Here is a 20,822-nt window from a genome sequence, read left to right as displayed (position 1 = left end):
AATTTTACATTAATCATGTATACCAACTAGGTCTCCGCTCCCGACGACGAAAGGAGAAGCGCGACCGTACTCGGGAAAAGAAGGGCCACGACGAGTACATTCCACGTGAACGGGATGCCTTGGCCGCTTTGGGATTGGAGGAGATTCAATATGGTAACTGGGCCAAGTCCGAGTGCTTCAAGGTGGAAAAGGGACTGCTCTCCTTTGGGTAAGTGCAGACCCGAAATTATATGTATAAGTTGGATTTTTTTAGTAGATCAAATCAATTTTACTGTAAGCTTTATTTTTGGCAATTAACATTTATAGGTGATCGTACAATTTAATTGTCGTCAAGTCGGTTCCGCCGGCGAATGGCGTTGTTGAGTTTCATGTTGAGTATATATATCTTGCGCTGCAGCATCTTCTCCTCCTTTTCAAGGACGTGTGCTTCCTCCTTTCGCTCAATGTACTCGCTGACACTCGGAGCCTCGTAATCCTGAAGCTGGGTCCTCAATTCATCCAGGGTCACGTAGTCCTTGGTGTTATGCATTTGAACGGCGGCCACCTCCTTTTCCAGTTTCTGAATGGCTCGGGAGACCTCTTCCGTTCTGTTCAAAACGGTTCGCATTTCGGTCTCCAAGTTCATCATGGCCTGCTTTTCCTCAGTCATAGCCAAGGACGTTTTACCAGTGACTCCTTTGAGACCCGCCATGTGGATGTTCTTTTCCTCCAACTGATTAACCAGCTCTGTTCTCTTGATAATCAGCTTCTCAAAATCCACAGCCGTTAAGATACCACTTAGGTCAGACTTAGTTATCAGATCCGCCCGGTGCTGCTGGCATGTTTCTTGCAGAGATACTATTGTTAGTTTCATGGTTCCCAGTAATGCGCGTGCATTCTTGAACCAATTTGTGGTAAACTTGCGCAGCTTTCGTTCAATCTGCCTCTCGGTGGCCGACTCCAGGAAGGCCACATCGTTCTCATCTCGCAGAAAGTGAAGCATAAAGTTGTTCTCCGTCTCAATGGTTTCCTCACTTCGAAAGCGGAGTTCCTCTATCTTGGCCCTCAGCTGTTTCACTTCGGTCATGGCTGCAAAGCAGATTGGGAATCAGTTATAACCACAAAGCTCGGAGGTCATCCTACACACCATTTCGTTCGATATCTGTTACCCGCTTTTCCACCTCAGCAGCTCTTTTCTCGGCCATTTCGGCTTTGGCCTTGAAGTTGAGCTTGTAGTCTACTCCACGTCGCTTTTCTGGGGCGCCGATGCCACTTATGGAGACCAGCTGATTCACTGACATGGGTATGGAGCGCTTGGAGCTCGAGTGCCGGCTACTCACGCCATGACTTCCTTGCGCAGATCCCCGCTTCGTTTGCAATTTTCTGAGAATCGAAGTGCGTCGCTGCCTCAACCCCAACAACAACTTTGGATCGTTTTTCTCGAGGAACTCGACCATGATGTGGTTCTCCAACCTAAGAGTAGCCACATCGTTGTGCACTTGCTCGATGGTTCGCAGCATATCCAAGGCATCCAAGCTGGCCAATCGCAACTGACGCTCCTCTTCCGTGAAGTTGCGGAAGTCCTCCAGATAGTACTTGTAGATGATGGCCACGACGTCCAAGTCCTGCGGCGCAACATATTCGAATACATGCAGTTTGCTTGCATGGGATTTTACCGAACGCCTGCTCTGCGTCTCGGTCTTCATGCTATGTTCCGACATGATGCTTGTCATGATTGCAGCAATTTAAGGGAATGTGTTTCCAGTACAGCAAAAAACTTATTTAGTTGGTTTTTGGCTTTGTTGAATTTGTAAGGCTGAAATAGTTTCCTTTGTTTGTGTGAGAAAATGTTTGACCAGTTCTGTAGTGATAAGAGGAAAGTAAATGATGACTAGACTGGTCAGGAATTTTTAATAAAATGGCTTAATACCTTTCTCTTCTTCCACTAAGTTTTCTAACTATTCTTTTTCAGTTGGGGCCGGTGGTCAGAACTTTTGGAGTTGGGACAATTCAAACGCGGTTGGCGCGATATAGACGTCGAGGATTGTGCTCGCATCATCGTAAGTAAAGGAAACCAGGCTAAGATTTAAATTACCAAACAATTCCATTAATGATGACCAATCATGCTAATATTGAGGAAACTTTAGGTTTTCGCTGAGTAAAAACTAACTTCTCAACCTGCTGAAACAAAGCTTAACTCATCTATGTTATGCAATATTACATTAGTCTCGCCTAACAAATGTTTTCTATACTTCCACAGCTCCTATACTGCCTGCAGGTCTACAAGGGTGACGAGAAGATCAAAACGTTCATCTGGGACTTGATTACGCCGACGGAGGATGGGGAGGTGCAGAAGATCAGCAGGGATCATAGTGGCCTACACAACTTGGTGCCACGAGGTAGGAACGCCAAAGGTATGGTAAAAGATACATTCACGCACACTCCAACTGCTGCACGGACGTAGAGAGTTATCAATAAAAAAAGAGCAGAAGAAGCGAGCTGCCTTGATGAAATAGACAACCACCAACCAAATTTTTGTACAAAATTCTTACTCGGTATCTGTATGGGACTTTGGACCTCCTACCTCTAACTTTAATTGCGCTCTTCAACTTTTCTGTATCCGTAAATGTCACACCATAAGTCCAAGAATCAGCATTTCTTTATGTAGTTTGTTTGTTTGGGTCTATGTAATGGCCTCCGATATTTTCCAGTGTTACCACTGATCTACCTTTGCTTCCTCCTAAATAACTCACAACAACCTTGAATTAAATCTCTCAGTTACGACTTCAAACCGGACCAGGACAGAGACTTGTTCAGACCCTTGAACTCGACACGACGAATAAAAGTGTGTGTATGTTTTGTTGCCATGCAATTGTATGCCTTTTACTATATCAACTTTTTAATTTGTATGTACATAATAAATAACCCGTTAAGAATATAACAGTTATTATTCACATTAACGGATCATAATGCTTTAACTATTTTCGGTGAAGCTTTCATTACTAATTCATCTGTCTTTGCTATAATAAAACTACGATATTATATTTAAGTGACATTTAACACCTCTACTTTAAAATGTACTTCCTGTTTTATTATAGCAAGTTGTTGCAGTTTACAAGTTTATAAATTCAGAAAAACTTCTTATTCTTCTTCTAACGAAGACATCTTTTGGTTGTAGTCAACAGTTTCAAAATATCATATATCTAAATGTGTATATTAATATGCGTAAACTAAGAACAAATTATAAGTAGAGCTGCAAAATCGTTTGCATTTTACTTTTCCAATACTAACGATGAGTTGTCCTTCGGATTGAGTTTTAAACACTCCTGAGGGACGCTCGGGCTTGGATGCAATTACTAATATTGTGAAATCACTTCTGGTTTACAGGACGCAATGGTGGCAAGTCGAACAAGGATTCCACCGGAATGTCTACTCCTGCTCCGGGCACTGCATCCGGTAGCAATAGCGGCAACACGACTCCGGCTCACAAATCCAGTGCCTTGGACGGATCCGATAAGGACGGGGGCGGAATCACTGCCAGTGCCGTGGCCGCGGCGGTCACAAGTATCCATGACCCGAACCACTGGAGCAAGAAGGAGAAGTACGACGCGGACGCGTACTTGGAGGGCGCCTACAAAAAGCATTTGGGCAGACACGCCAATAAGTGAGTCGTGTGGAATCGAACTCGTTATAAGCTACTCCCGAGTTGGAGACCGACTTTTACTAATACAAAATTTCTTCGCTCTCTTCTTTCTTTGTGTCTACGTTTTGTTTACCTTACTTAAATATTCACAGGGTTCTGCTGCGTGTGAGGATGCTCTATTATATTCAACATGAGGTCATTGGCGAGTTTGTTCAGCAGATCAAGGACAATACGCCCATCAGGTAGGCGCGGCACTCTGAGTCGCCTGCTTAAGACTTGGCATTCATTAATCATTTTGTTTGTTTGTTGTTGTTGTTGTTGATTGATTGACTGACTGATTGCCGAAGAGTGTTGATTACCTTTTAATTTACTTTTACATTTTGTTATGGATATTTTAATACTTTAATTACTAATGCCAATTTGTGATCTGATTTTTTAAGAATTGTAAACTATATTTTATGAGAGCTTTGACCTATCAAAGTTCAGGTGGAATGCAACCGTCTTTTATCCGCTCTCTATCTTTATACCTCCACTCTCTTTGTACGTTCGATCGCTTGTCCATTATGTTAACACTTGTACATCTTGACACCACCCTGCTCATTTCTAACCACAACTTTCATAATCTATATTTTGCCAACTAATCCTCGGCACATGAACTCTACTTCTATCGCTGTTTTGTGTTATCGATTCGTTTAACCAACCTTAAAAATACTTAATTGACTTCATTGCCAATATCTATACGTATATTATATAACCACCAAAAACTGCAGCAGTACGAAAGCCAAGCAGCAGCTGGCACTAAATCTGAATCTGAATCTGGAAAGGTAATATCCCCATATATTCCCCAACCACCGATATATCGATCGCCATCGCTCGTCGCCCTCGCTTGCTCGCACGCTATTTCTCGCATTTAAGAAGAAAGCAGGCGAATAGGGAAATCCACGCTACTCTCAATATCTCTATATCCTTCACACGTGCACTCGTGCCCATGACACAAAAAAATCATTCAAAATTACACATGCAGTTTAATAATTTAGTTTATGTTTTTAAACGAATTCCAAATTCAAAAAATAAAAACGTGAGACGATGAAGAAACTCATCCAACTTTTTGAATTTTGCTTTGTATGACTTTCAGCATTTTGTAGTGGTAAATCTGTAGTGCAAATTGGCAATTAACAATGTTACGATTTTAACTTGATTACCTTTTATGATTTCTCATTTTTATTTATTTATTATTTGGTGTTTTTACGTTCCTTTTATTTTACCTCATACCGAAAATTGTTGAACCAACAAAATTGAATTTATACTAAACCAACGCATTTCTTTTTTCGCGCATTTCTCAAATCCCCCAATCCACCAAACACATTTGAATGTTATCGAATGTACTCATCGACCGATACGATCATATGTAGCGAGCTCCCCATTCGCCCGCCGCCAACGCCAGATCAAGTGCCATCCTCATGGTGGAATCCCATTTGTTGTGATAAGAGTCTGTTGGTCGGAACCTACAAGCATGGCTGTGAAATGTATCGTCAAATGCGCGCCGATCCCAATCTGTGCTTTGTCACCCATGTGGGCGCCGGTGCGGCCGGTGACGATTTGGCTGTCACGAATTTGCCGATGTAAGTCTTAGAAACGAATAAAACCAAATCAAAATTAATCCGGTGTGTTTCGAGGAATCTCTATCTATTTTTTCTAAGGTCTTTATGGTACAAAATTGACCATTGTATTTAACTAAAAACACAGTCCAAGTATGTTTTGTTTTAGCCTTACTTAAAAAAAAGAAATATTAGACTAATATGAAAAATTGTATTTAAAAATTGTAAGAAATGTTTTTTGTTAAAAGAAAAACCATTTTCCAATCGCTTTTAATCACATTATAAATAGATCATTTATTTAGAGTTTTTGCCTTTAAACGCATCGGATAGAAAGAAACAAATCAAATTAGTTAGCATCCATACAAGAATGCCATTAAGTAATTCACATACGTCACCCACAACTACTAAAACGAGGAGAATAACCAAAGTTCAGACACCCCGAAACAGATGTGGTCGGTGACAATCTCGAAACCGAAGGAAACGAACAGGAAGTGCTTAAACTCATTTCCATTCCCATCCCCCACGCACACACGCATTCATCCAATAATCATGGCATTGATATATGCTTTAAATAGTTTAATGTTTCAGCTCCTTGCCATTTAATATATTCAAATTAATAGAAATTGGAGGGCATTTAAAGAAAAGCGACAACTTTTTATTGCTAATATTTTCCAGTACCGTTATTGTAAGAAATCATCTTAAGATTATCAATTTCTCGCCGGATAATTGTATTACCAGATATTACCATAGAACCGCCGGATCTTACCTAAGCTTACATGTCTCCCATTAACACGCACATTGAAAGCATTGATCCATTGACATTGCGCTGAATGTGTGTGTGCGTGTGTGTTGTGAATTTTCTCTCTCAGTGTATTAAGAACGTTTTAACTGCGTTGGGCATGCCCTTCCCCGATTCCTACGATCTGCGCGCAAGAGCAAGCTGTTACTAACATTAAACTATTTTTCTGGCACCACAGAAACGAGGACGACGCAAATTCGAAGCACGATGATGGCGACGAGGTGGACGACGACGGCACCACCACGACCAAAGACTCTGACTCCACCAAACTCACCGGGGGCGACAATAAGGACTCGCTTCTCGACCCGGAGCGCCCCAGTTCGTCGGGTAAGACCAGCAGCGAAAGCGGCAGCGGCGCCAACGACAAAACGGAACGCGAAAAAGATGCCTCAACCGTTTCCGAATCCTCATCCAAATCCGAAGCTTTGCCGGGCAAGGGCAGCGATGTCGATGAGGCGGTCGCCCAGCAGGACGCATTATCACCAACTCCAGAATCGGCAGATACATCAGATACCAAAATAAATAAAAAGAGCGCGTCAGTCTCAGCCTCTGTTTCCTGCGATCCGGCCGACTCCGGTTCGCCGGAGGCTGCGGGAGAAGTCCAGGAGACTGGGGCCAAGGCTGGCGATGCCCTCGAATCGGACATCGAATCGGAGAAAAAAGAAAACGAAAAGGAAACCAAGGAGTCAGCTGCTGATGCTCCTGCTGGGGAAACCAAAGACGATGGCGCTGCCATTGCCCGTGCCGAAGGCGATAAAACGGAATCATGCACTAACAATGCTACCACAAACATCTCCACCACCACCACTACTACTACTACCATTACCAATACCACCACCAATAATCCATCATCCAAAGCGGCTAACTCTAACAACACCACCGACAATGCTAACTCCAACTCACATTTAGGCTTGGACGAGGAGGAGAGCGTGGCCGGCAGCTATCCGCCAACCGTGGCAGCCGTCGAGGATGCCACAACCATGTGGCCGTCGATGCAGGACCTCAACACTCGCCTCCGACGCGTGATCACCGCCTACCAGAGAAACTACAAGAAGGAGGAACTGAAGTTGCAGCAGAAAGCCAAGGTGAGTCCACTGATACTTAATCACTAACCAGTCCCGGAATCCCATCAACTGGCTTCTCTCTAAGTCCATTTCACATCCCCGCCACTCTTTCAATGCTGAAAAGTACCAATATATTTCCGTTCAACCTTGATTCAGAAAATATATTGAGTCAACCTAGAAAAATGTAATACCAAACAAATATTTTCACTTTATTTAAAAAAAATTGTATGAGGATCACCCATTGAGTCAGCGAATATAAAATATCTAGTATATATTTTAGTCAATTCCAGAAATTTCAAAAACTGTCTGTTGCCTAACCCATTTGAAATTTGATTTGTTTTAATTTTCCTGTTCTATGTTCTTTGATTATGTTGTAGTGTCCAGTGTTGAAAATACGTAGTTTTGTTGCTTAGCTGTTGGCCGTAGTTAGTTGCGAACCGTGCACCGTAGTTAGCGTACAGAACGAACTGTGGACAACGACTCGGACAGAGAAACGGATCCGAAATGCAACCGAATTCGATCCCTTTCGAGAGCATCGAAAGGGGGAAAGTAAAGAACACCATAAACTCGAGCAGCCAACAGCTGAATAACAAAACTATGTAAAACGCTGACAGAGGATTGCACTTTATTTCTTTGCCGTCAATATCATCTCAGTAAACTCATCTCCAGCCATTCCCTCGAATCCGTGACATGTTATCTGACCTTGTTGCTGAATTTGCGATGATACCAACTCCTCCAACTCTCTCTCTGTGATTGTCACATTTGTCCCACAGCTCCAGGCATTGGTTTCATCGACGCCCCCGCTCTCGGTTCCCACCACACCCACCCTTCAGTCCATGCAAATGCAGCTACAGAGCGGCTCCGGCGGCAGTGGCTCCGGAGTGGGATCCTCTGGTCAGCACGATGCCAGTGGCCGAAGTCTCCAGGCGTTGATGCAATCGCAGGGGGCCAGCACATCCGCAGCGGCGGCGGCGGCCGCAGCAGGGGCCGGAGGATCCGGTGGTGGATCCGGCCAGGTGGGCACAGGCGGAGCTGGAGTCATGCCAGCCATGCCCACCGCCGCCGACATCAGCCTAATGCTCAGCATCCTCAACACCACAGATGTCAGCCAGCTGGCCAACTTGGACATCAATAAGCTGGCCATGTACCTGGTCAGCATGAACAATGTACGCTAGTGATGAGTACCTCCTCTCTTTTTATATTATTACCATTACACTACCAGTCGAACCATCAACCCCTTGCCCGCCCTTTTAATCAACCCCCACTCCAACCCCCGTGGCTCGAAATCAATCCTCAACTACCACTCAATGGCCAAGCCAAATAAAACGGGCTGTAGGAAAGCCACCCTTTGAGGCGCTAATAGACCGTAACAGTCTAATAAACTCCCCCGATGGGAAACTCAAACCCAAAAACACTGACATAAAAACCACGCCACTACACAAAATACTGCTAACCACACTTGCATATCTTACTAATCTGCATGAATTGTCGAACTATCCAAATATGAAATGATTAATTAGCTATTTGCCTAACTCAAAACTAATAATTCTGCATTGGATCTTTAGATGGTGACTAACTTATCAATAGTACACAACTTACAGGCTGTGATTTCTCGATTCCAATTACAAATAAGTATTCAGTGAGCGTTAGTTGATAATGTGATTTACTTATACCGAATAGCTTTATGCATTTTCCCAATTTCGATACTCCCCCCTTTGTTACCATTATCGACAAATCTGTTTGCCAGGGGTCGTGTGAAGAGCCAAAAAGTGGCGCAGAAAATCTGACTAAATAAAAAGCGAAGTCAACACCCACCCGATGGGGGGGCATGGTGCTTTGGAGGTAAAAAGTCTGTTAACTCGCTGTGTATCCTCCCTTTTCTATGTGTGTGCGTGGTCTTACCGAGCGAACAAACAAAAGCGAGCGACGAGAAAACGAAACCGAGGCAGCGATAGGGCCGAGAAACGACAGCAAATACACTTATGCTTAATTTATGCAAAATAAAAGAAATACATACTCTCGAATTTGAACCCGAAAAGCGGTGCACACGATGCTCAGATGGTCCTCTCATCGGATCTCCTCTGCTTTCCCTCTTTCCCCATCTCGTGCCATCTCATCTCGCGAATGGGAATGCGAATGAGCGGCCAAAGCGGAGGAAATGTCAAACCACTTTGCACACCCGGCGGCAGAAACAAAAACAGCAACACCACCTCCAAACTCCACCTCAATTCCTCCGTCTAGTACGAAACCGTTGCTTTCGTTTCCCTGCCGCTGCCTCTGCTCCGCCTTTTTGCTGCCCCTTGAGGTGGCAGCAACAACGGCAGCAGATACTCGGCAACACAGTGGAACGCGCAACGTGTTGGCCGAAAGGCTTGGGTCAAATTATGAGCCAAAGCGAAGAGCCGGAGTCAATTGTACAACCTGACGCTTCGATTTGCGGCAATCCCACTGTAGTGGCAGACGTCAGAGATGCGCAGAGCAACAGCCAACGCAGGGATAGAAAGGTTCTTAGTGTTTCAGTTTATCCATTTGTAGGTCCTATAGGATTGCAGCATCCCACGTTGGGCGCCACTTTTTAAAAATAGTAGTACACCCTAATGATTGTGTGCCCTCTAGCAGAGGAGCCCGTTATAGGCCTAAAAGTCAAGATCCCTTGTTGGGCGCCACTTTTTAAAGACAGTGTTTTTTAATTCGGTCTAGGAAAGAGACACTATAGAATTCCGCATTTAAATAGAATATAGCCAAAAGATTGGATTGTTTCTTAGCAGGGGAATGGTGGGGCACGCTAGTTGCCTAAAAGATCCTAAGTTGGGCGCCACTTATTGTAAAATCCTTTTGGAATTGGGGTTTGTTTGAAAAACAATCTTAGAAAATATTGAATATTATAGGGAATAGTTTAAAAAGTGCCAGATTCGGGGAACACCTTTTGTGTCCAACTGGTCATCGCTGTATGGGCGACGCCGCCATTATCAAAAGGCGGAGAGGCAGCGGCAAAGGCAGCCCGCCATCAATCAAACCCACAACAACAACAGGAGCAAGACAGAGCGGAAAAGAAGAAGAGGAATGGGTCGGGTGAAGGAGACGGCGGCGGCAGAAAGAAGACCAAAGCCAAGTGGTTGTTGCTGCCGTTACCGATGTTGTTGTATTGACGAAGTGAAGTTCTTCTTTGGTGACGATGATTGTTGCGGCTGCCGCGACGCAGGCAGAGACGTTAGCAGTGGCGTTGGTGGACGACTTGGTTTTATTGCTCTTGTACTTGTTGTTGTTGCTGTTTGGGCATTCGATATCATCGGGTGGTTTTGGTTTTGCTGCCTAGCTACGTTGGCTGTACTTGCGCTGCTGTTCGTATGTATTAGTTTTCCATGCGAGAGTGCCCGTGCCTCACTCTCCGTCTCCGCCGCTGCCGCTGACGCTGTCCTGCTCCCTCGCTGTCTGCGATGTGTGTTTGTAATTTTACATTTTCTGGATTTATCCAATGTTTAATTTTTTCCTTTTCGTGTGCGCCCACCCAAATGTCTGAGGGGGGTGGCTGCTGCTACTGCTGCTGCTGCTGCTTCTTCTTCGCCTCTGCTCTCACGAACTGAATTATTGAGCGCAATATGTGACTTGGAAGCGAAAAAAGGAGACGGGGATAATGGTGACCTGTTCCTGTTTCGTTTCCTGTCCTCTTCTTTCGCACGGCGCGAGTTTTCGATAAAGCCGCCTAATTGTGCTCATTTGAGCTCCCATTCCACTGTGCCCCCCACCTCTTGCCTTCGCTGAACGTTATGCTGCTGCGCTGCAGCTTAAAAGCATTTTTCGCTTTGTTTTGTTGGTGCCTTTTGCATTTGCAACGTGTATTTGGAACACCGAGCATAGAGTAGTTGCTGGCTTTCCTCCTGTGCGTGTGAGTGCGCCGGTGTGGGTTTGCCATTCTTTGTGTTTCCATCTTCGGTCCCACCTTCGACTTGCTTGGATGCTCTTGCTGTTGTTGCTGACCGCTGTCTTTGCTCTTTTTTAGACTGGCCACTGCTGTTGGTGCTGCCATTCGATTTATTATTTTATTAGCATTTGGCTGCCGCCTATGCTGTGCACAGTGGGGCAAGTCGGGATTGGCATATGCAAGATAAAGCCAGTTCAGGGGTTGTAATTGATTTTAGGGATACGTTTACAGTTTCGACAAATTATCCAGTTTAACTAGTTGGATTTAATTCCAAGTCATTTAAGCTGCCTAGTGACATTGCTTACAAATGCGCTTTTGCTTCATCCCACTGTGCGCGTGCGCCTCACGTGTTGCTGCCGCATTCAAGCTGCTCTGTCTCGCTCCCTCACTCTTCACTGGGTGCATTTTGGAGATGCAGCTGCTGCGTCTGCGCATTTTTCACTTCACACCTGTCGGTCATAAAGCATTTGGAAAAGTCGCTGTCTACCAATATGCCGAATGGTCAGTCCATCAGCTTACGGCGGGCTCCGCGTTCGAGTCTTAATCTCATCGAGAGATACTCTGTCTACCTGCCGTTGCCTCGTCCGCTCTTGCTTCTGCCTGATTTAGTTTAGTCAAATTTGGGATAGAGAGTGCTCTCCACTCTCCACTCGCCGATCTTGCCAGCCGGTGCTCTGGTGTGAGTGAGTGCATTGCCGAAGATGTGTCGCCATCGCGTATCGATTGTGCGATTATATCCGCCCTGCTCACTCATGCATGTACGTCTGTACCTACTGCGGTGTGTGCGATATCCACTCACGGGCTCGCTCACTCATGCGGTATCTGCATCTGTATCTTGCGGATTGATTAATAATCTCGTTTCGTTTTTGCTCTGGCTACGTGCTTATCGCACTTTGGCCCTGCTTCCATCTTTCGCTCTGGCTTTCCGACTGCCTCACTCTCTCCCCGTCCTTCGTTCTGTGCGAGTGAGTTTGTCTCGTATGTAGATAGCCCAAAGGTCGAATTAATTAAACAATTGCAAAATGTCAATAATCAAAGTCAGACTGTGGCTGGACGATGTACGTGGAGCCCCTACAAGCGAATGCATCTATTAAAACGATGGATTCTAAAGCTGGGTGCCATGATAACTTTGGTGGCTTGGGCTTAGGCGAATAGTTCATTTCGAGCTAGCTAAGTTGTCAAAAGCAGAAGGCCTGAGATATGTTAAAAAACATCGGTGGAAGATTGTTCCCGTTTTTCCCTGAAACAGTGTCGAGCGGTGTTCCTCGAGATTGCTTCCTAGCTTTCGTACCCCTATTGTACCTGCGCTTGGACTTAATCCATTTTCATGGCTTTACTTCTCATTCTCGTTCTGCTGTCGCTGCTCCTGCTGCTATTATTTTATTTAGCCCTTCCGCTGTGTCCTGCGTCCGTCATTACCCCCTTCCATCCTTCCAACCTTCCATCCCGCTCCATCTGCCGCGCACTCTTTCGCTCTCTTGTGCCGTTCTCTATGTGTCGTCAACAGTTTTTGTGGTACATTTGTTTCATTGCCTTGGCTTTTTGCCTCCGATTCCGATTCCGCCGTGTGTTGTGCCCCAGCTCCTCTCCTTGTGCCGTCCTCCTCCCCTTCCCCTTCCCGCTCCTCGGTCCTGGGTTAGGGTATGGGTTTGGGTGCGCGTGCGAGTGTGAGTGTGTGGCAGGCTGCTGCTCCGCTTCCTTGCCTACGTTACACAGTTGACACAATGTGCCTTCTGCGGCGGCCGCTTCTTCAACTCGTCCATCCAGTGCACACTCGCCACTCACAGCCACATTCGCATCTAGGAGGTTGCTTCTGCTCTCTCCTGAGTCGGACTCTCTCGCGAAGCCGAAGTCGGCGCTCTCTGCGGCTCTCCCCCGCTGGAGCGGTGACGCTCATTCACCTCAGAGTCGGCATTCGGTCTCAGCTTTAGCCCATCTCATTCATATTCACATTCACCCAAAACGGCGTTTGGCTTAATCTCACGATTGTTTGGTTTCCCACTTTGCCGCGCTCCCTCTCTTCCGAGTCTCTCTTGCTGGCTGATTCGCATTCGATTTTAGCCGCTGTCGCCGTTGCTTGCCTGCCCGCGTGTGTTTGTGTGTGTGTGTTTGGGTGAGGAGTGTGTCTTGTATTTTAGTCCGCAATGCGCTCCGCTCATTATTTGTTTGAGCGCCGCGGTGTAAAGTTGTAAAAAGTCCAAGTGCTCGTGGAAACTCGCAGCGAGACGGGAAACGTGGAAAGCGAAGCGCGATAAATCGCGAGAACGGGAGTGCGCCAGGGCGAGAGGGAGAGGGAGTGATAATCAAACGGAATGGAATAATGTAATTGCCGAGGCAACGACTACGAGGCAGCAGCAACAACAGCAACAGCAACTACGTGCAAATAGTTGTCATTGGGGCGCAATGAATGATAATTAGTGCCTAATTGAAATCAATAATCATGACGACACCGTAGGGCTGCGACTCCGACTTAGATTCGCCCAGTACCGCCTTGGTTACCAGTGAGACTGTGATATTAGTGTGTGTCGAAATGGAGGTTATTAAACCCATGGACTTCAGCAGCTTCTCGGCGTTCTGCGAGCATCTCAACAAATCTTCACAAATCGCAGCCACAACTGCACCGCCGATACCAAGCGCCTTGAACAATGGAAACGGCCTTTATTTGGAGGTAAAGCCCAAAGCTGCGGCAGCGAGCGCACTGCGATGGCAATTTCTACACGGACATACGTCTCTTAATTAAAATGAGAATGCACAGTGCGGAGAGAATATGCAAAGAATGTGTGCAGGCAGCAATCAAGAAAAAGTAAACGGGATTGGGAGTGCGAGAGGAGGGCGACCAGGGGGCGCTCGCTCCCTCTCGCTCTCAGTTCGCTGTGCAGCGAGCGAAAACACAAAACAATAAATTTATGCCTATAGATTTCACATGGACGAAGAACGAAAACGTCGTCGTCGCCGCTGCCACTTTACCCGGCGAGGGGTGGGGGCGGTGGTGTATCATGTGTAACTGCCGAGCCAGAGGCAGCTAAGGAGAGCAGAGGACCACGCAGACACCTGCGGTCGGAATGCTAGCAGGGTCAGAAGGGGCTTTGAAAATCGGTGGGATTGGGTTTTGCCCAGGGTCACAAGTACCCGCAAAAGGATTACCAATGAAGGATATTCTTGCTAGGACTATTCTGTATTTTAGTATATTCGTATAGATCGTTTTCGAGATTTCAGAGAGTTTCAAAAACTGTAACATACAGTGCTCAATCCACTTGTCGAACCCCACGGGACACCTAGTTTTGTGGCCGTCGCTGTGTGCCACGGCACTGGTGTTTTATCTATTTGTTGGCTGTTCGAAGCGGTGCTCATTTAAATTCGTTTTTCCGCGGCTGCTTACTGCTCCCCTTTCTCGCTCTCTCACTCGCCCCCGCCCGCTCCTCGCCCACCGCCTCCAAGTCCAAGACGAAGGCGCAGCGACGGCCCTCGCCATCGCCGTCGTTCCTAGTAATAATCATAATCAATCGCTCGAGTCGCCTCGCACTTGTGTCTTGCCAGTGCGAGAGAGAGAAAGGCACTGTGGCGCACTGGCGCTTTATCTTCTTTTGTCGTTTGTTTTTGTTTGTCCCCCTTTTCGGCTTTCGTTATGCCATCGTTCGCAGGAGGGGTGGTGGGAGGTCTGGGGAAGAAAGCCGTTAGCCGTATAAACAGAAACAGGGAAGCAGACAGAGTTGCCAGCCTGCGCGCCACTTGGCATCCTTTTTCCCTTTGGATGCGGCCCAAAAGGATTTGGAGCCCTAGCACAGACACTTGAACGTACCCCGCACATGTACAGCCACTGTGCGGTCTCTGAAGGATTGCATTGAGTTTGCGGTTCGGTTCTGCATTTATTTGTCAACTTGGCAACACTCGACGTCGTTCTTCCGCGTGCCCTACACACACGGGTGCAAGGGGGTTATTGTTTACCCGCTAGTTTCAGTCGAAGATATCAGGGTTGCTCACGCATATCGGGCTCGTTTTGCAATTTTGCAAAGGAAAGCTAAGGCAGGACAGGGAACCATTATTTGCAATAACCCTAATCGCCCTAGGAGCTGCTGTCTAGTGGCACGACTTCGGCCAACTGTTAGCATCACGCCTTATCCTTTATTCAGGATATGTGGATTACAGTATAGGTAATTGGAGTAACGGATATGGAATAATATCGAACTTCAAATAGTGCGCCCCTCATCAGGTCAATCCTCAAGTGCTCGCATTGAGTTTGGGAAAACGCTGGAAATGTGAGGCAACTGCATGGCATCGGGCATCCCACTTTCTTTGCCAGTTCTGGGTTGCCCCTCCACTAGGGTCCCCTGCAACCTGGTGTACTTGCGCCGCCTCTGACTGTTCTGGCCCCTCCGTTGAGTCTGACTTTACGGCAGTGTGTGCCCCTGTCATTATCATCATAACATCCAAACGCCGTACGAAACGGGGCGCACAGGGGTGTGGGTGTGGGTGGGGAGCGTACGGGCTTCTTTGGCTGTGGCGCGTGCAATTGGTCTCACAGGATTCATTTGTTTGTCTCCGGCTCCGTCTCTGCTCGAGCCTCCTTGCCTGCCCCTCTCTGTTGGGCGACATTGCCTGGTCGGCGTGCATGTGCCCCGTGCTCACTGTGCCGTGTCTCTATTTCCACCTCGTTCTCTGTTGCCGTCGCCCTTTGGCCTCTGTCCTCGGCGCTCTGTCCTCCGGCCGGAGCGTTATTAGGGGTGTAAAATGGATTTTTTACTTTTATTATTATGATTTTATTGTATTTCCAGTTTCGGTCGCCTCTCTCTGCGCCTTTGTCTCGCTCTCAATTTCTTTTTGCGCTTGCCGTTCGCATTTTGTCTTGCAAAAATTTGTGTGTAATTCGAAAGGCAGTAGTCTGGTATATAGAGATGACGACGACGGTGACGAGGGAGGTCGTCCTATCGCCGCCACCCCGCGACAGCACTACCACAGACCTCTGGGTGATCCCACCCCCTGGGAAGCAGGGAAGGGTGGTGCAGTGCCAAAGGGTCGTTCCTGGTGGACGCTTTTCAATTCTTTTTCCAGCCAAATTGTGTAAATATTCGCAATGAATTTGCACTTGCAAAATGCACACATGACATATCGGGGGTGTTCTCGTTATGTGTGTACTCTCGGGGTTTCCCAACTTTGTTATAATTGCACGAGCTAAGGTATAGAAACATGCAAATGCGATTATATGAATATTTGCTTCTCGGTTGACAACAATTTATACAATAATAGATACATACTTGTAAAAAGCCTGCTAATAGATATCAAAACAGCCCCTATTTAGTATAATGAAAATAAACACTCGCAGCTAATGTATTATTTATGCTGTAGTTCACTGCCGAAACCCAATGAATGCTTATAAGAACATTTAAACTCTGACTTTTTTTTGAGTAGCGTGAACTAGTAAGGGACCTAGTTCGAAATAATTTTCGTATTATCTGTATGCTAAGAAATAGCTTTATTCAATTCCCTAAAATGGCGAAACGCATATTATGAACTACGTTTGCGACGTAGTTGGTATTATCTTATCTCTCGTCTTTAGCTCAAATTTACTGGAACTGTTTATGTGAACGGATCAGGCATCGGCCTAATCTATTGAGTCATGACACAGTTAACAAGTAATTATCTATTTCTGGAAAGTGTTTTAGGAAAGATAACAGAGTAATTAAAAAAATGTAAATGTAGAATGACATCTGAGTGGTTTTTCTAATAGCAGAATAACAGCTAGGAAAATGTGGGAAAGTGGCTATCGGGGTTGGTGTGGAGTACCCTAACATAACTACTACTACTTATGAAATATTAGTAAGAAAACCCAATTCATACCTTTTTCTCCAGCCTTAAATTATTAATAGTAATGTAGAGTGTCTGTTCAAACGATTACTAATTTTTGTTTTTACTTTTATAGAAAATGGAGCGGCAGGGCAAGATGGAACTGGCTGCCAAAGAGCGTGAGAGCCAGCGACTTCAGCTCATTCCCAAGAAGTGGAATCGCCGGGAAGAATACGAGTTCCTCAGAGTTCTTACCGGCTACGGTGTGGACCTACACCTCTCCACGCCTATGGGTTCCAGCAATGGAAGTTCACTATCGCCCGACTGGACTAAATTTAAGCAGATGGCTCACCTAGAGAGGAAGAGTGATGAAACACTGACGGACTACTATAAGGTGTTTGTGGCCATGTGTAAGCGGCAGGCGGGCTTGAAGCTCACCGAATCGGAGCGCGGCCTAGAAGGCATCATCGAGGAAATCGAGAAGGAGCACGCCAAGCTCATACTTGATCGCCTGGAAGTGCTTGCTAAGCTCCGAGAAGTGGCTCGCAATCCCATACTCGAGGAACGCTTGAAACTCTGCACAAAGAATGCAGATACTCCCGATTGGTGGGAGCCTGGTCGGCACGACAAGGAATTGATCACTGCCGTCCTTAAGCACGGACTTTATCGCTCCGAAACCTTTATATTCAATGATCCAAACTTTAGTTTTGGAGAGTCGGAGAAGCGTTTCATTCGGGAATTGGAAGCTCAGATCCAGCGTACCATCAAGCTGGAGGCATTCAACGCTGAAAAGGCCGAGAAGTTAGCGGCAGCTGAAAAAGCAGCGGCGGCTGAGAAGGCGGCAGCGGAAAAGGCAGCTTCCGTCAAGAATGAGGTCATAGATTTGGATGATGAACTCATGACCGACGAGAGCGTCATTAAGAAGGAAACTCCTGCTACCCCAGTAAAGGATGAAATTAAATCAGAAGAAAGTCCAGAAAAGAAGGACGTTGCCGATAATGCGGAAGCTAAGAAATCAGAGGTGGAAGAGCCCACAAAGATTGAAGCTGAAGTCAAGGATGAAGGAGATCTGAAGGCAGAAGTCACAGACAAAGATCCAGTTGACGAAGTCGAAAACTTGGAGAAGGATAAATCCAGTACTGAAAAATTGGAACCAGAAGTGGAAGAAAGCCAGGCCAGCGTAGAGAAAATGGAAACTGATGATTTATCCATTGCCGAAAATGGTCAGGAGAAGGAAGATTCTCCAGAAAAATCCAGTGAGACAGAGGAGAAAAAATCTGCAGACGAAGAACCGAAAACGTCTGAAGCTTCTGGAGAAGAAGACTCGAAAATGGAGGTCGATGAAGTTGCCCAAAAAGCGGAAGAAAAGTCTACCGAAGACTTGGAATCCTCCGAAAAGGAAGCTGAAGATAAGGCTATTGTAAAGACTGATGAAGAGAAAGCAGAAGAATCAAAAGAAGAGTTAAAGGAGCAAACAGAAGATAAGGAAAAGGATCCTAAATCAATTCCAGAAACTGAGTCTTCTGTAAAATCCCCAATTGCATCAGAATCAGAGGCAGCCGCTCCCAAGAAACCTGCTGGTGACCAGGAGATTCTGGACTTAGTGGCTGGCCCCTCAGATCCCGACGATGACGAGGTGATGAAGGAGAAGGAGAAAGCCGTGGAAGAGGAGTGCAAGAAACAGGCGGCCGAGCTTAAAGCCCGCTTCCCGGATCTAGAAGTAATCCAGCCCGCAACTGTGAAGCAACAGAAGTTGGAGAAGCCCAAGCTGGAGATGTGCATGATCCGATGGTTCAAGGATTTCGCCTTGGAACGCCGTATTGCGCACATCGTGGCCTGCGTCGAGTCTGGAAAGTGGCCTGTGGATACCAAGTACAGTGCCTTTGCCAGCTGCAAGGGTGCTACTGATCTGAGCATTGCTCTTCACGAATCTATTCCCCACCTGAGCAGCTTGGAGCGTCGCTCCACAACCCCCGATGTCATTACCATTACCACGGATCAGGGCGTAACAAAGCACCTACAGTCCTCGCATATGCAGCAGGTGGCCAGTTCAGCGTCCGGTGCCAGTGCCTCTTCGGGAATACCGCAGGTCACTCAATCGAAGCCATCGTCGGGCAACAGTTTACCTGGCTTGGATGCCAAAAGCATCAATGCCGCGGTTGCGGCGGCCGTGGCTGCAGCTGCCGCGGGTGGAAACGCCACCTCGCTATCTTCCCTGCTACCCGGAATGTCGCTGAGTGCGGCAACTGGCTCGTCTGCCGGAGGAGTGAGCGGGCTGAATGTTCCAAGTGCTGGGTCTGGGGGAAAGAAACGCAAGCGACACATCGCCATCGACGTAGAGACGGAAAGGGCTAAACTGCACGCCCTGCTCAATAGTTCGACAAGTAAGCTCATCTAGACTTTGTTGGCTTTCGCTTTACTAATTGTTCTTAATTTTAGTGGCACCCAAAGACTGGGAGAGTGAGATTGCCAACATGGAGGCCTTGACAGGCTCCTCTGGTCGTGGTCGAGGCGGTAACTCTTCTGCCCTAAGTGGCATGCAGCCGCCCCCGGCCCATCAACATGCTTCGCTCTCGCGACAGTCTTCTGGGCAGTTTAGCAAGCCAGCTGTTCCCGCCCTGAAAACACCGCCACCCTCTATGGGAGCACCAATGGATCTTTCCTCAAGGTGGGTTCGCCAAAATGGGTTATTAACCTCATATTTTACTTATATCCTTGACATTTACTCGCAGCAGCCTGCCGAAGATGAATATGACTGAGATGCTGAAGTCGGCCTCCAGTGCCGGAGCCATCGATTTGAGTGAGGTCCAAGACTTCTCTATGCCCTCCAAGAAGTCCAGTGTGCATGCAGCGCTAAGTTCCGCCTTTCCCTCAATGGGAAGCAAGAGCAAACTGGACGACACACTTAACAAACTGATGAAAAAGAACAATTGCGTAAGTATTGCGTTTTTCTCGCAGTGCCCAAAAAAAATATCGGTTTATAAATATTATAACCATCTGATTTCACCCCATTATTTTCTTTAATTGCAGACCATTGAAGAGCCTGTGATTGGCAAGGAGAAAAAACGCAAGAAGTTGGACGAGATCGTGCTCGGCTTATCGGCAGCAAAGGAACAAAAGACTTTCCCTGATCCATCACTGCCGTCGTCGAAAAAGCCGCAGATCCCGCCTAGCGTCTCAGTGACGCCAGCAAACATGCAATCTTCGGCTAGCCAGCAATCCAACCAGAAACCCTTTACCATCACTGTTACCACAGTGCCCGGAAGTGAGTTTGAGTCTCTGCGCTTTTACTTTTTCACCGCCCGAGGATTGGCACTTATCCACAAGAGTTACCCACTAATCGAATGTATCTATCTCTTACAGAGTCCAAGGGCGGATCGTCCAGCGGAGGATCAGGCGCCGGAGGAAGCTCATCGGCCAGCGGCGGAGGTGCCGGCGGCAGCGGCCTGAGCGCCCTGCAGAACATGGCAATGGGAGGACTGTCCTCAAAGGAGAGTCTAAATGCCCTGTTGACTCAGACAATGGCCGATCCGCAGACCTTCCTCAAGCAGCAGCAGAAGATGATGCAGTTCCTTCCGCCTGCCCAACGAAAGGCATACGAGAACATGCTGGCCGAGATGGAGCAGGCCATGAAGATCAGCTCCAAGTTCTCAACCAACTCACCGCACGACGTCAAGGTCAACAAGTGGCTCTCAGACATGACAAGTCCACTGGGCGACCAGCTCAGCATTGATTACGTGGGCAGTGGCGGAGCAGGTGGTTCTGGAAGTGCCAACAGCAGACGCTCAAACCGCCAGCAAGGCAACTCATCGCAGCAATCATCGAGTGCCGCCCAGATGCAGAAGCAGCAGCAACAACAGCAGCAGCAGCAACAACAACAGCAGCAACATTCGATGGCTGGTCCACAAAACCTGACAGGAGAGGAACCTGTACCAGTAATCAATAAGCAGACTGGAAAGCGATTGGGAGGCAATAAGGCGCCGCAACTTAAGCGACTTATGCAATGGTGAGTGTTACCCCAATATAAAACAAAACG

General features: G+C 46.9%; 2 protein-coding genes across 14 annotated transcripts in view; one reads left to right on the top strand and one right to left on the bottom strand.

Moving 5' to 3' along the window:
• The window catches only part of LOC108036839 (mucin-19), a 43,045-nt gene that overhangs the window by 17,898 nt on the left and 4,325 nt on the right, over nt 1–20,822 (top strand). For 2 of the 13 annotated variants that reach the window (XM_050885130.1, XM_017113194.3), the window contains exons 4-16: nt 31–208; nt 1,952–2,039; nt 2,240–2,393; nt 3,367–3,643; nt 3,775–3,864; nt 5,035–5,244; nt 6,198–7,104; nt 7,857–8,249; nt 16,923–19,170; nt 19,226–19,454; nt 19,519–19,720; nt 19,817–20,051; nt 20,150–20,792. In XM_050885130.1, coding sequence (XP_050741087.1) covers nt 31–208; nt 1,952–2,039; nt 2,240–2,393; nt 3,367–3,643; nt 3,775–3,864; nt 5,035–5,244; nt 6,198–7,104; nt 7,857–8,249; nt 16,923–19,170; nt 19,226–19,454; nt 19,519–19,720; nt 19,817–20,051; nt 20,150–20,792 — 5,854 coding nt within the window. Of the gene's footprint in view, nt 1–30; nt 209–1,951; nt 2,040–2,239; nt 2,394–3,366; nt 3,644–3,774; nt 3,865–5,034; nt 5,245–6,197; nt 7,105–7,856; nt 8,250–13,170; nt 13,674–16,922; nt 19,171–19,225; nt 19,455–19,518; nt 19,721–19,816; nt 20,052–20,149; nt 20,793–20,822 lie in introns of those variants that run through there. The other 11 variants (XM_017113202.3, XM_017113201.3, XM_050885133.1 and 8 more) reach the window with 11 other exon arrangements.
• Nucleotides 263–1,857, bottom strand: LOC108036841 (uncharacterized). Its single transcript, XM_017113206.3, has 2 exons — nt 1,127–1,857; nt 263–1,068 (listed from the first exon to the last, which is right to left on the bottom strand). Exons 1-2 carry the CDS (start codon nt 1,710–1,712, stop codon nt 320–322), a joined length of 1,335 nt encoding a protein of 444 aa, XP_016968695.1. The 5' UTR covers nt 1,713–1,857; the 3' UTR covers nt 263–319.

The sequence above is a fragment of the Drosophila biarmipes genome, chromosome 2L, assembly GCF_025231255.1.
Source record: "Drosophila biarmipes strain raj3 chromosome 2L, RU_DBia_V1.1, whole genome shotgun sequence".
Taxonomy (NCBI): Eukaryota; Metazoa; Arthropoda; class Insecta; order Diptera; family Drosophilidae; genus Drosophila; species Drosophila biarmipes.
Note: the sequence above shows the minus strand (reverse complement) of the source record. Positions and strands in the feature narration are given on the sequence as shown.

What these genes read in the sequence shown, in the direction of transcription:
- LOC108036841 (XM_017113206.3), bottom strand. Translation starts at nt 1,712, where the DNA reads ATGACAAGCATCATGTCGGAACATAGCATGAAGACCGAGACGCAGAGC. An exon ending in AACAGATATCGAACGAAATG is followed by an intron (nt 1,069 to 1,126) that starts GTGTGTAGGATG and finishes TCTGCTTTGCAG; the next exon opens with CCATGACCGAAGTGAAACAG.